Genomic DNA, 12,089 nt, shown 5'->3' with positions numbered 1-12,089 from the left:
GAAGGCTCATGATCATCTTTCAATTAGAAAGGTGTCTGTGTTTCGCATCTTATCGTACTTAGTGGAACTGAAAAATGAATCCATATGTGAGACTTAAGTCACTACTCTGTTTTGGAGGCAGAACATATAGATATTATTAATGAAGACTGAAGAGATTTATGCAGAGGCCACTTGTTAAGGCACATTTTAAAATTAAAACAAAAAACTCTTTGTATATATAAAAAATACAGCTGATTCCATATTTTGATTTATGAAAAATAAATTTATTACATAACACCTTGTTTTTAACAATGTTCAATTATTTTTTTATTCAGAATACTTGTGTCATTCATGTAAAATAGTTTGATACAGTACATTGTATGTTATAGGTTTTTTTTTTTTCCTCAAAAATTCTAAGGCTCTCCTACTCCTTCTCCTTTGCTGAAGTAAGGGCACCCTAAACAACGTGCGAACAAATTTTTAAAAAGAAAATTAATTGAACAAAATTATAATAGCACTACACCAACCAGCTTTAAAATCAGGACAAAAATATCTGAATTGGATGCCGCACCTCTTTAAAGAAGTTATCATTCATGCTTTTTTCATCTTAAAGCATGCTCACAAATCAGCAACACCAACAGGAAAAATAAAACACTGTCTATGACAATCATTTTAGTTTGTTTGCTGAACCAAACATGTTTATATCAATGACAACATATTTAATTACTATCAAATAGCAGCTTTAATACCAGTCAAGTCATAGATTGAAAATAAAAACAAACTTAAAAATTGGAAATTAATCTTTGGGAGTTTTGAAACCTTTCTGGAGAAACTATGTGGCTTTTTGTACTTTCAAAAAAATCCAAGCAATATTCTTGGTCAAAAAACACTGATTAATGTAGAAAGTGAATCAATCCACTGATAAGACACTAAAAAGAAAGGTGTACCAAAATAATCTCCTTTTGAGTCTTGGTTATTTCATTGAGTTAACGTATACTGTATGTTTCAAGTACCAGTTAAACTTTTGTGTCTGTGTGTGTACTATTGGTCAGATAACGTTGTTACACTGAAAGAATTCACCACATACAACAACAAATGCTTGCCCCTAGCACATTTCACAGCTTCAACTGCTACAGACTGTCACTGAAAAAAATGCATTGGTCAGTCTGAACCATGTCAAGTAAACTATGGAAGTAGCAAATCCACAACACAAACTGTGCTAGCACTTTCTTTTCAAGTCTAACTCCAAAATAGGTACAACTTGGAAGCCACTACCCCAATCTGTGAAAAGTGGTGGAACTTGGCTACTGGACATTTCGAAGATGTGGGTGTACAGTACATTCTCACGGCCCATACCAGGTTCCTGCGGGGAGCTGCACAGCCAGCCCTGCAGCATTCGCAACAGTGCATTGACAAGATTCGGACGCAGCTCAGTACCGATGTGTCTGATGTGAGTACTGTGGAGGCTGCTGGGAGGTAGCTGAGTATCCCATGCTGCTCTGCGGCTGTGATGTGCTTGGTCCAGGGTTGGGATAGGCAGCATGTGGATTGGAACGCTGGAAAGGAGATGAGGGAGAAGTGTGATTTAGGTGCTTCCTGGGATTGAGCGGCTCTATCCCAAGCAACAGAGCTTACATGTGACTGAAGTGTCTATACAGGTTTTGTATTATGTACTAGCTTTAGAATTAGAAGACAGAAAACTCAAATCTTTAATATCAACTCTTTCTTTAGGAAGGTCAGAAGTATTGCTGGTAAATAATACTAAGCCAAGTATTATTACTATGCTGTGCAAATACCTTTGTTTCTACAGCAGTAACCTTGTTTTATGCTGTTTTGTTTTTACTTGGGAAATAGTAACTAATTTGCTTGTGATATTTACATGTGAACTTAATGGTATATACATTAAGAAATTCAAAGCTAATTTACATGTGCGTTTCTTCGATAGAAAACCTCCCAACACATACATATGACTGAATAAAAATGAATATGATAAGAAATGGTACCATAGGATCAATGTCTTTGACTTTAACACATTTTTATTCCCTTTAAACTTTTCTGCTGCAAGTTTATATACAAAAGTAAACATATTACCATAGAAACATAGGAGGAGTGGTATTCTCAATTTTAAAACAGTGACAGAGTTTAGAGTTGTCTAATTTTGATCTGTTATATTATTTCCCTTCTGGCATCTCTCTCATACTATTTGCTCCTAAGACAAACACTATAAAAGATTAACCATAATTTATTACTTTTCTCTTTCAAAGAATGTTGAATATTTAATAAGTCATATAATTCTAAACTCTGCCAATCCTAGCAAAAATAACATTTAAAAAAGAGTGGACACATAAAATTGTAGTCAGAAATACTGTTTTTGAAATCACTCACAAAACCCAACTACGACAGTGACCCCAACAAAGCAGAACAGCATCATTTTCTTGGTTTCAGAAGCAAAGGTTAGAACACGCTCTGCTTCCTTCTAAGGATGCCATCACCTTAGTGTGCAGATACCTCTGTGAGCCAAGAGAGGTGCACTCTTCCCATTCAGAGAGGGAAAAGAAGATGCTGGAACAAACATCAACCCCCCCAGATGTCTGTCCTTGATTTCCTTGCTTAGCTAACTGGAAGAGAAGCACTCCTTAGACAATGATTTGTGGTGTGGCAGGCTGGACCTCTCCCTTAGCCAAAGCAATGCATTAATATCTAATTCCTGAAGAACAATAATGGGTACTGGGAACCTTATCAGTTTCATAAGATCTTCTTTTCTTTTCTTTCTTTTTTTTTTTGGGTAGGTAAATAACTCTTATTGGTCAGGTTTTCAGTATCCTTCCCACACTGAAACCCAGCTTAGTTGAGAACATGACTAGAACAAGCAGAAGAAACCGGCAGGTGTTATAAAATTTTCAAAGCAGGTCTTTCTAAAGGAACTGACAGTGTCACATGATAGGATCCATAAGCAGGCACGGAGCAGCAGGTCTGAGTCTGCGTCTGGGTCTGCAACTGGCTCTCTGGGTGGCCATGTGCAAGTCATTTAACCTCTCTGAGCCTCAGTTTCCTGAAATGGCTGGCAATTACCTCCCGGAGTTAGCATGATGATCAAAGGAAACAATGTATGTTTCATATTTAGTATAATAGCTGACACATAGTAAGTACTCAATAAGCTGTTATGATTATAGCATCATTAGCACCACTACCATCACTTAAGCAGCACTTATTGTATACTGTGAATGCTACTAAGAATTTTAATGTAATAATGGTAATAAAAATGATGAAAGTATGTAATAATTGGTATCATCTCTTAAGTGCTTATGTTTGGCTAGCCACTGTGCCTTTGCATACATTATCTCACTTAACACTAACTACAGCTTCACATTGATCATTATCCATATTCTACAAACAAGGGAACTGAGAACCTCAGAAATTACCACTCAGGTTACACAGAAGTAAATCACCAGGCTGGGATTTGAAAGCCTAGGTTCTTAAGCACGATGGTATATTGTTTCAAAACCATAGATACCATTTATCGAGCTGCTACTATAAACCAGGTGCGAAGACATATCATGTCTGACAATTCCAAGTTGTATTTTACTAGGCTCATTTTACAGATGAATCTGTCCAACGTCACACAGTTAATAAATGGCATAATTTATATTTGATCATTCCAAGTCTTTCTGGTTTAAAAGTCTAAACCCTCCCTATTACACCCCTGTCAATACTTTCCTATGCCAATAACATTTCATGTTTATGTACTCCCCCAGATACACAGAAGTCCGTCTTTCTCAATTATATCCCATTTTCTGATGATCACAAACCCATACGCAAACACCAACATGGCAGGTCAACATAAAATAAACTTGGAAGTACCTGATAGTCTGAGGTCATGATTAGTCCACCTGAGGTAGTGGTAGGAGGAACAACTCTCACTTTTTTCAACGGGGGTCCCTGTGTGTGACTGCTGTCTTGATTCCCTGGGTGACCAGTTCCGTTAGTGTGGTTATTGCCCTGCTGCTGCTGCTGGTTCTTCTCAATTGGTTAAACAAAAAAATAAAGTTCAACTCAGACGGAGAACAAAACACACCCACACAGGAAAACATCATGGAAGCATTGATGAAAGAAGGAGATGCCAATTGTACTTTAATACTTACTTTGTCTCCTTTGTCATCAGGTTCTTCTTCTGTTAAAAATTCTCGTTTTGGGTAAGGGATTTGACAACCGGCAAAAACACTGATCATAAGAAAAACAGAAAAATGGTTTCTGGTATGCTAATCAATGTTTCGAATGTTTCACTTGGGCAACTGTCACTTTAGTCTTCTAAGATGAACTTTGCTTCCGTATGGGCAAATATAAAGCACCTTTCAGGCAACTGTGACAACATGAATCTTTTCTCTGGAACCAGTGACGTTACAGCAGGCCACTTAAGGGCCTTTCATTGTATAAAAATAATCAATAATCATCTAACATGATTCAGCTTTATTACAGTATTATTGTTTTATAATCAAAATACAGATTCCAGCTGAAAGATGTGTTACTATTGAAAGGCAATTTTTGTTTTACTCTCTCTACTGCATTTAAAACAAAAGATAGTATAGGGAACACAAATTCATCTGGGAATGGTCTTTGTACTTTTGTAAGACAACACTGTGATTACAAGCAGTAAGCACTGTCAGGGAGTCTGAGGAGCCACAGCATGCATAATCAGCCTGTCACTGAACAACTGCATTACTGCTGAAACTAATGTGATCAACATTTCATAAAGCACGGGATGAAGAGAAATGCCTCTTAACCATAAAGCCCCTAAATGACCCTTCAATCAGCAGAGCTCATTTTGTGCTTGTCATAAGGATTTCCTTGGGTCCCCAAACAAGAGGAGTGGCAACTTAGAGTTGACAACTAAACTAAATTCCATCACGCTAGTGAGTTAACAAGCTGATCACTTACTCGGACGTAGGAAGTGGGTCTTCTAAGAAATAGGGATCCTGCATAGCCTGTTCTGAGGTAATTCGCTTTATTGGGTCCATGGTGAGCAACTTCTGAAGCTGAAAATATAAATCATAAAAACAGTACTGCATTACTTCTCATAGTTACCTTTTAGCACCTGTGTGAGGGTAGCATGTATTTTTTGAGGAACATGATGACAATTTGGAGAGTATTTATGCCCCCAAATTAACAACAAAACCCCTAATTATTAAATTTAATGTAGTAATTCACGTTCATTCCAAATTCATTATCTCTCTTGATTCTCAAATATTATAAACACTTATGTCTTCTGAATCTAAACCACTTAACTTCCCCCCTATATTATCTAAATTGCCTTATCCAATTTAGAATAAGACTAAAATTCTTGTATTTTCTATTTTTTTTTCTATTAAGGAGAAAAACTGTTACAAAACAAATAATACAGTAGCTGCATGTAGCTATTAAAATTTAGAACCCAATTCATTAAAAGTGAATTAAATTAAAAAATCAGTTTCTCAGTCGTATTAGGCAATTTCAAGAGCTCAAGAGCCAGATGTGGCCGCGGCTACCCCACCGGACAGTGCAGATCATGACAAAGTTGTACTGCACAGTGCTGTACTGGCCTACATAAAAAAGGTGATACACAACTTGTGAGGCACAGAGTTGTGATTATGAGTGGAGACTCGAAGTATATGGCTTGGTTCAAATCCTGACTCAACATTTATTAAGTTGAATGACACTGGGCAAATTACTTTAACTCATTTGTCAAAGGGAGGTTAAAAATAGTACCTATCAGCACAAGTTTGTTTTCAATATTAAATGAACTCATATATGGAAAGCAATTGTAATGGTGCCTGGCAAAAAGAAAGCACCATGTAAGTGCTAGCTATTATTAATATTATTGCTACATACAGAAATGTCAAACTAATGTGAAGATTCAGTATTTTCTAGTTAAAACATAGTTCACTGAAGGCTCTATGAACTAGAATATTTGATTCTAATATGTGACTTAGGAGATTATATTGTGGTCTCTTAGTTTATACTCTGATCCAATGCAGTGGTTTCCAGATTTTAGCATGCGTCAGCATCACCTGGATTCTTAAAGCAGACTGTGTGGGCCCTACTCACAGGGTTTCTTATTGGTAGATGCGGGCAGGAGCCCAAGAACCTGCATTTCCAACAAGTTTCCAGGTGACGTTATGCTACTGTACTGTAACCACACCAAAAAAACCAATGAAGTAATAGACACATTAAACTTAAAGGGAGATGACAAATTTTAGAGGATAAAAAGACATAAAATATTTTAAAATGTAGATAAAATGCTGGGAGGGCGAGATTCCAATTTAGTTTTGATGATCTGATATTTCAGGCAAAGCACAATTTCATTTTTAGGGTTGAAAGGAAAAGCCTGGATTTGCTATTTAAAATACCCAACAGTTTTAATGGAATTAGAATAGAGCTTTCAAATGGGACCCACCCAAGATTATCAACAATTAAGATGCGTCACCCCAGTAACAAAAAACAAATAAGCCATAAGGAAGGCATATCCCTAGAGTTTCAGTGGTGACGGCAGGGAGAGTCACCTCAGGCTGTAATTGAGTAGCCGGGAATCGGGGCTGGGTGCGTGTCAGAGTGATTCCCCTAAACCATGATTTTTAGTCTACCCCCACTATCACTTTCTTAGACTAAGCCCATAATTTTGACTTAACCTTCCAGTTTGGGTCCTATGGTAAGTACATTATAATAACCATTATGTGGTTAATATGTTGTGTGGTTATATGATAGGTTTAGTACTGCTTTTTAAATTGCTGATAAGACCTGAAATAGATGATATAAAATGTGACATAATAAGAAGCAGTAGAGGGAGGGAAAAAAAGCAGAAAGAGAAGCAGAAATAGAAGGAATGTTTGCCAAGTGGCCTGGTTGCAACAAAGGAAAGTTTAACCCTTTCAGGCTAGGAGAATTTCCATCTAGGAATACTTGAGAATAAGGATTAAAAGAATTTTAAGGCAAGCAAGACACACCCTGCTTCCCCAAATTCCCCCCATCGTTTTTTGAAATGAAGTCTCACTGTTGCCCAGGCTGGAGTATAGAGTGCAGTCATTGCTTACTATGGCCTCGAACTCCTCAGCTCAAGTGATCCTCCTGCCCCAGCCTTCTGAGTAGCTAGGAGCAAAGGCTCGCTCCATTACACCTGGGTAATTCTTTAAATTTTTTGTAGAGATAGGGTCTTGCTACATTGTCCAGGATGGTCTTGAACTCCTGGGCTCAAGCTATTCTCCCACTTCGGCCTCCTAAAGTGCTAGGATTACAGGTGCACACCACCACGCCCAGCTAAAAATTCCCTTTATGTGTTATAAACCGTTTTTTGAAAACATAAAGCTGAAAAACATACTTAATTATAGGGTTACAATGGTAATTTTATTGTAAACAAATTTAAGTTGGCAACAGTTGAATATAATCCCCCCATAATACCATTACACAGTAATAAATATGGCATCTCTCATACTTTCCCAGAAAAAGGAAATAACACATACCTTCATTGAAAGATTTCTAATACACAAGAAATTTTAACATAACCAATGAAAAATAGTAAGCATAATTTTAAAAATGTTTTTGACAGATTTGTTACATCACTACCTTTAGGAAATCTAATGTGACCAAAGATTAGTCTGTAAAACCATGATACGGGTCTGGAAAGGCAAATATGTTGATGCCTTCACTGGTACACACCGACACGATCTCTGCATTCACCACTGAAGTTCTCGAACAGTGCTAAGTAATCATATAAATTAACCCAAGAAAGCCTCAGGTTGGGCTAGTCAATTAGGAAAAGATGCATTTCATTAGTACTGTTGTTATCTAAAGCTTACCAAGTGGAATGCTTTACTATCTGGTTTAACTTTATGTTTTTCCATATACTTGATAAGGCTGCAGTTTGTGTACCTGAAAGAGAAATACTATGAGATATCTATATTAGACTTGAGGTTAATTTAACATTAAAGTTCTTCCAAACAGAATTATTTTGATCATAACTGATATAAAATATATATTGAAAATGGTATCAGCACAAAAAGAGTATTACATCAATTTTATATTTAATTCAACATCCATAATAGTCACTTTTGAATGGTTACTGATGATTAAATATTAAATGTAAGGCAATTTCATGAATAACAAATATTGAATACCTTTTTTCATATGCATTATATTTTAACATTATTTTAAATAACACCTCAGTCAAAAGTTTTAACTCAGCCTTACCAATAAGTTTAAAATACATTTGTGGTAAGTCTATAAACTGTACTCGCCCAATCCTTTACTTTGCATTCTAAATAGGTAAAATATTCATTCTTCTCTACTAAAACTTGTTTAAAATTAATACACAACCTAGGTCGGTAGGCAAGTGGTTATTAGCAAGGTTTATTTATTTTAGTCTCTTATTTCTTTAGCCATGATACTTCCCACTAATGTTTAACTTCCAGCAAGTAGTAAATATGGAAAGAAATGAATTCATTTTTTTTCTCAAATCCAAATCAGCTGCTAATATTAGTCATCTCTGTCATCATAAAAAATATTAGCATTAAACAAGTAAAATTACTTATTAATCTTATGTTGAATATTATGTTGAATATTCAATCTTATACTGAGTATTCTGGGAAAGCAAAAATCAACAAACGGTCTATTTTCTTTCCAACTTACGTATTTCTTCTGAAATCTTTCATTAATGTCGAATGTTCGGGCATCTTTTTTATATCTTCCCAATCTTTATCTGTGAAATACATTGATAAGTTTTTATGTTACCTAGGTTCCTGTTCTCAAAAATTTTTTAAAAGGTTACCATCATTTTTATTACATTTCCTATACATTTAACCTCCACGAAAGCTCAGACTTCAGATAAATACTCAGCTACAGTAAACATCTTGAACTATAAATACAATTCCTTACCTCTTTGTATAGCTTTAGATATCTGTTTATCTTTTTAATTTAAACTGTCTACTTTCTATATGTTTTACTATAAGGTGCCTCAATTTCTGTCTCTAGAGGGGAATAAGTTACAAGTAAATATTTCTATTATTAAATAGTCCTATTTCTATTAGTAAAACCACTTATTTTCCCCTTTCCACCAAATGTCTTGGTTAAATTAACAGCCAATCTCTTCAATGAGAAGTCTAAGATCTTTCCCCTCAGTGGCTATAAGATATACTTTTTATGATATGGCTCTCCTTTCACCTTGTTAAATATATTTCTTTACATCAGCAATCAACAAAAGCAGTAATAACTGTTTGCAGTAGAATAGGGTAGGATAGAACTAGTGTATTAATGTCAGCTGGTCCCTTGGCTAATCTTAGTAACATTGCCCAAAACAACTCCAGCTACTTAATTTACCAAATACATTAAGTACAGAATGTTTTGTTGGCATTAAAGTGGCAAACAATACATGCTAGATAACCATCACTGCCAATGGCTTGTACTGAGAGTCTACTAGGTGCACAGCACTGTGACAGGTAACTTAACAGCACCTTTAGGTTTTAAATGGCCTTTAGAGGTTTGCTTTTCTTTGAACCTACTTGTAAAATTATTAATATTTGCTACCTATCCTCCAAAGATACCACATATTGTAACTAAATAGGTAGTCTTAAATGGAATTTTCTTCTCAACTATTTCCTGGCTCCAATTTCTCTATTTTGTCAATATCTCAAGCTAGAAATCTTGAGGTAATCTTTTAGTCTTCCTTTAATTACACAGTTCCTATAAAAAATTAGTAATTGTCCTTTATTCTCCATCCTTATTACTTTATGCCTGCATTGCTGCTATAGCAAGCGGCAGGTTTCTCGGACTTCAGTTTCCTCTTCTTAACTGATTTTTACCAGACACTGCCTTACTAATCTTTCTAAAATATAACATAAATCATGTCTCTAGTACTGCAGACCTTATCATGGACTCTTAGTCTTTAGCATATGAAATCTAACCTCTGCTGCCTGCTCTTCAGGCTCCCTATAGACAGCCCACCCTCACTGCTGAACCACACATCAAGCGTGGTCTCTGACAGAGGTCTTTGCCACGTCCACCCCCTCTAGAAGCACGTTCCTTTCCCTGTGGGCTTCAGAAATGGTGGACACATGCAGAAGGAAGGAAGGAAAGGTCATTCCTATCTATCTACTCAAACCACACCTATTTTTTAAACATTCTACTTATAGCAGTACAATGTAAACTCCAAGAGGGCAAGAATCACGTCTGTTACTTCATCAATATTTTTTACTTAAGACAGTACACCTGGCACATGGCAGGCACTCAAACATTTAGTGAATAAATGAAATTCTCATCACAACAAAGTGCTCACTCCAAGACTGTTGACCAATTTTTGAGAGAGGTAGTATCTGTGTAGTTATTCTGCATTTACTGACAATTAACACCCTTATAAGGGGATGTAGAACTAAGACTAATACAGATATATCTGGGGGTTTTGAGTTATAATGACCTGAGAAATATTCCTAATTAAGAAACAATTTCTATTAAATACTTGACTAACCATAATTATTTAGATGTTTTAAACACATTCTCATTATTCTGGACCTCTGCGCAGTTTTTGGTAACTGATGAACTACCATTCTGTACCATAACTAGGGACCGAGATATAGTGGGAGAGAACTAATGACAGGGAGGGGACACCTGTAAACTGTCTCCCTGTTGCAAAACAGTGGGCTAGCTCACCATGGAGTACTGTGACTTTCACCCACATCCTGAATGTTCTAACAGAACACTTAAAAGACTGTTCTTATTGACAAGAGTTATAGAGCAAAAATGCTATTACTCAGTATAATTCGATTCTGTGTAGTGCCCTAAATAGAAATGATGTTCTAAATCTGTATTCAAATGCCAAATAGGGGCAAGATTATATGTGCTGCCAGAAAAAAATTCCTATTAAAGAATTTTATTTATAGTTTCTACTGGTAAGAACTAAAAGCACCTTTTTAATATGGATATTGCAAATATGTTTTTCATTTCAGATATCAAGCAACAAAACAAAAAAGCAAAACAAAATGAAACAAAAATACAGTCCTCAAATTTAAGAAACCCATAAATATTTTCATGCTAAGATGTGAACTCCACAAATTTTGCTATTTCTATGGATCTTTGATAAATACAAGTCATAGAAACAAAGAATCGAGTACTAGTAGCTTTTATCAACTAAAAATATACACCTTTCCAATGAAGACATGTAAGTTCAAACAACAGCGATTTAAAAACAAAAACAAAAACATAATGTGTACCTGCAGGAAATCCCATTACATTGAATATTCTGTCCAGCTGGTCATGGTGATAAGGATTACTAGTTTTGATGTCCTCTTGTCGACAGTGAAATATTGGTTCTGACGTTAGTAGTTCTGCAAATATACACCCTATAGCCCAAATATCTTTAAAATAAAAAGAAAAAAAAAAAAAAGAAAAGAAAAAAAAAAAGGCAAGGAAAAAAGAAAAAGAAAGGAGGAAAATAAAGTGGTTCTTTCCAAAAGAAAATACATTTTTATTTTGGCGGGGAGTGTTTTTTCTTCCTTTCTTTTTTTCCCTAGTAAGTCATATTAATTCCTAAGCAATTATGATAACTAAAATCACAAAACATTATTTGTAAATATATACTTCCATGCCACCCACCCCAATTTTTCATTCCCTATTTATACCTCCATCCCACCCAGTGGCTTCACACTAAGCCTAATTAAACTTATTAGCTGGATTTTTGGCGAGTTTTAAATGCCTCAAACATTACTTTTTCTATGAAATACATACAAAGCTGCATATGGAGCATGGAAACCACAAACAAAGAAAACTAAACAAAAAATAAACAGAAAACCCAAACAGCCTATGAAATGGAGCATTTGCCAAAAACAATGGGCACAAATTTTTGTAATAATTTTTTTATTTATTTACTTGCTAATTTGTAAAGTCTAATAATTATCCTCTCATGTTAACACTAATTAACAAGGTGCTATTCCAAGAGACAGTGCTTGACCTCAAAGAGTCTAATGAAATAGCATTTCTACTTTAATGGTTTTTCTTTTAAAGTGCTTCTTTATGCTATAGCAGTGTGGGATTTTGCAAATTTAAGTATTTAATAGAAAGGACAAGGAAATAGCAAAATACTACCTTTAAAATGG

At 35.4% G+C, this 12,089-nt stretch overlaps 1 protein-coding gene across 3 annotated transcripts in view; it reads right to left on the bottom strand.

Annotated features, from left to right (window-relative positions):
- Positions 1-241: 241 nt before the first annotated feature.
- CDK8 (cyclin dependent kinase 8) overlaps positions 242-12,089 on the bottom strand; it is a 107,403-nt gene continuing 95,555 nt past the window's right edge. For 2 of the 3 annotated variants that reach the window (XM_069467435.1, XM_069467437.1), the window contains 7 exons: positions 11,208-11,351; positions 8,635-8,704; positions 7,806-7,878; positions 4,915-5,012; positions 4,122-4,200; positions 3,841-3,999; positions 242-1,535 (listed from right to left, as the gene is read on the bottom strand). In XM_069467435.1, the coding sequence (XP_069323536.1) occupies positions 1,410-1,535; positions 3,841-3,999; positions 4,122-4,200; positions 4,915-5,012; positions 7,806-7,878; positions 8,635-8,704; positions 11,208-11,351 (749 nt within the window). In that variant the 3' untranslated portion in view covers positions 242-1,409. The remainder of the gene's footprint in view (positions 1,536-3,840; positions 4,000-4,121; positions 4,201-4,914; positions 5,013-7,805; positions 7,879-8,634; positions 8,705-11,207; positions 11,352-12,089) is intronic. The other variant, XM_069467436.1, reaches the window with a different exon arrangement.

This window comes from Eulemur rufifrons, chromosome 4, assembly GCF_041146395.1.
Source record: "Eulemur rufifrons isolate Redbay chromosome 4, OSU_ERuf_1, whole genome shotgun sequence".
Classification (NCBI taxonomy): Eukaryota; Metazoa; Chordata; class Mammalia; order Primates; family Lemuridae; genus Eulemur; species Eulemur rufifrons.
Note: the sequence above shows the minus strand (reverse complement) of the source record. Positions and strands in the feature narration are given on the sequence as shown.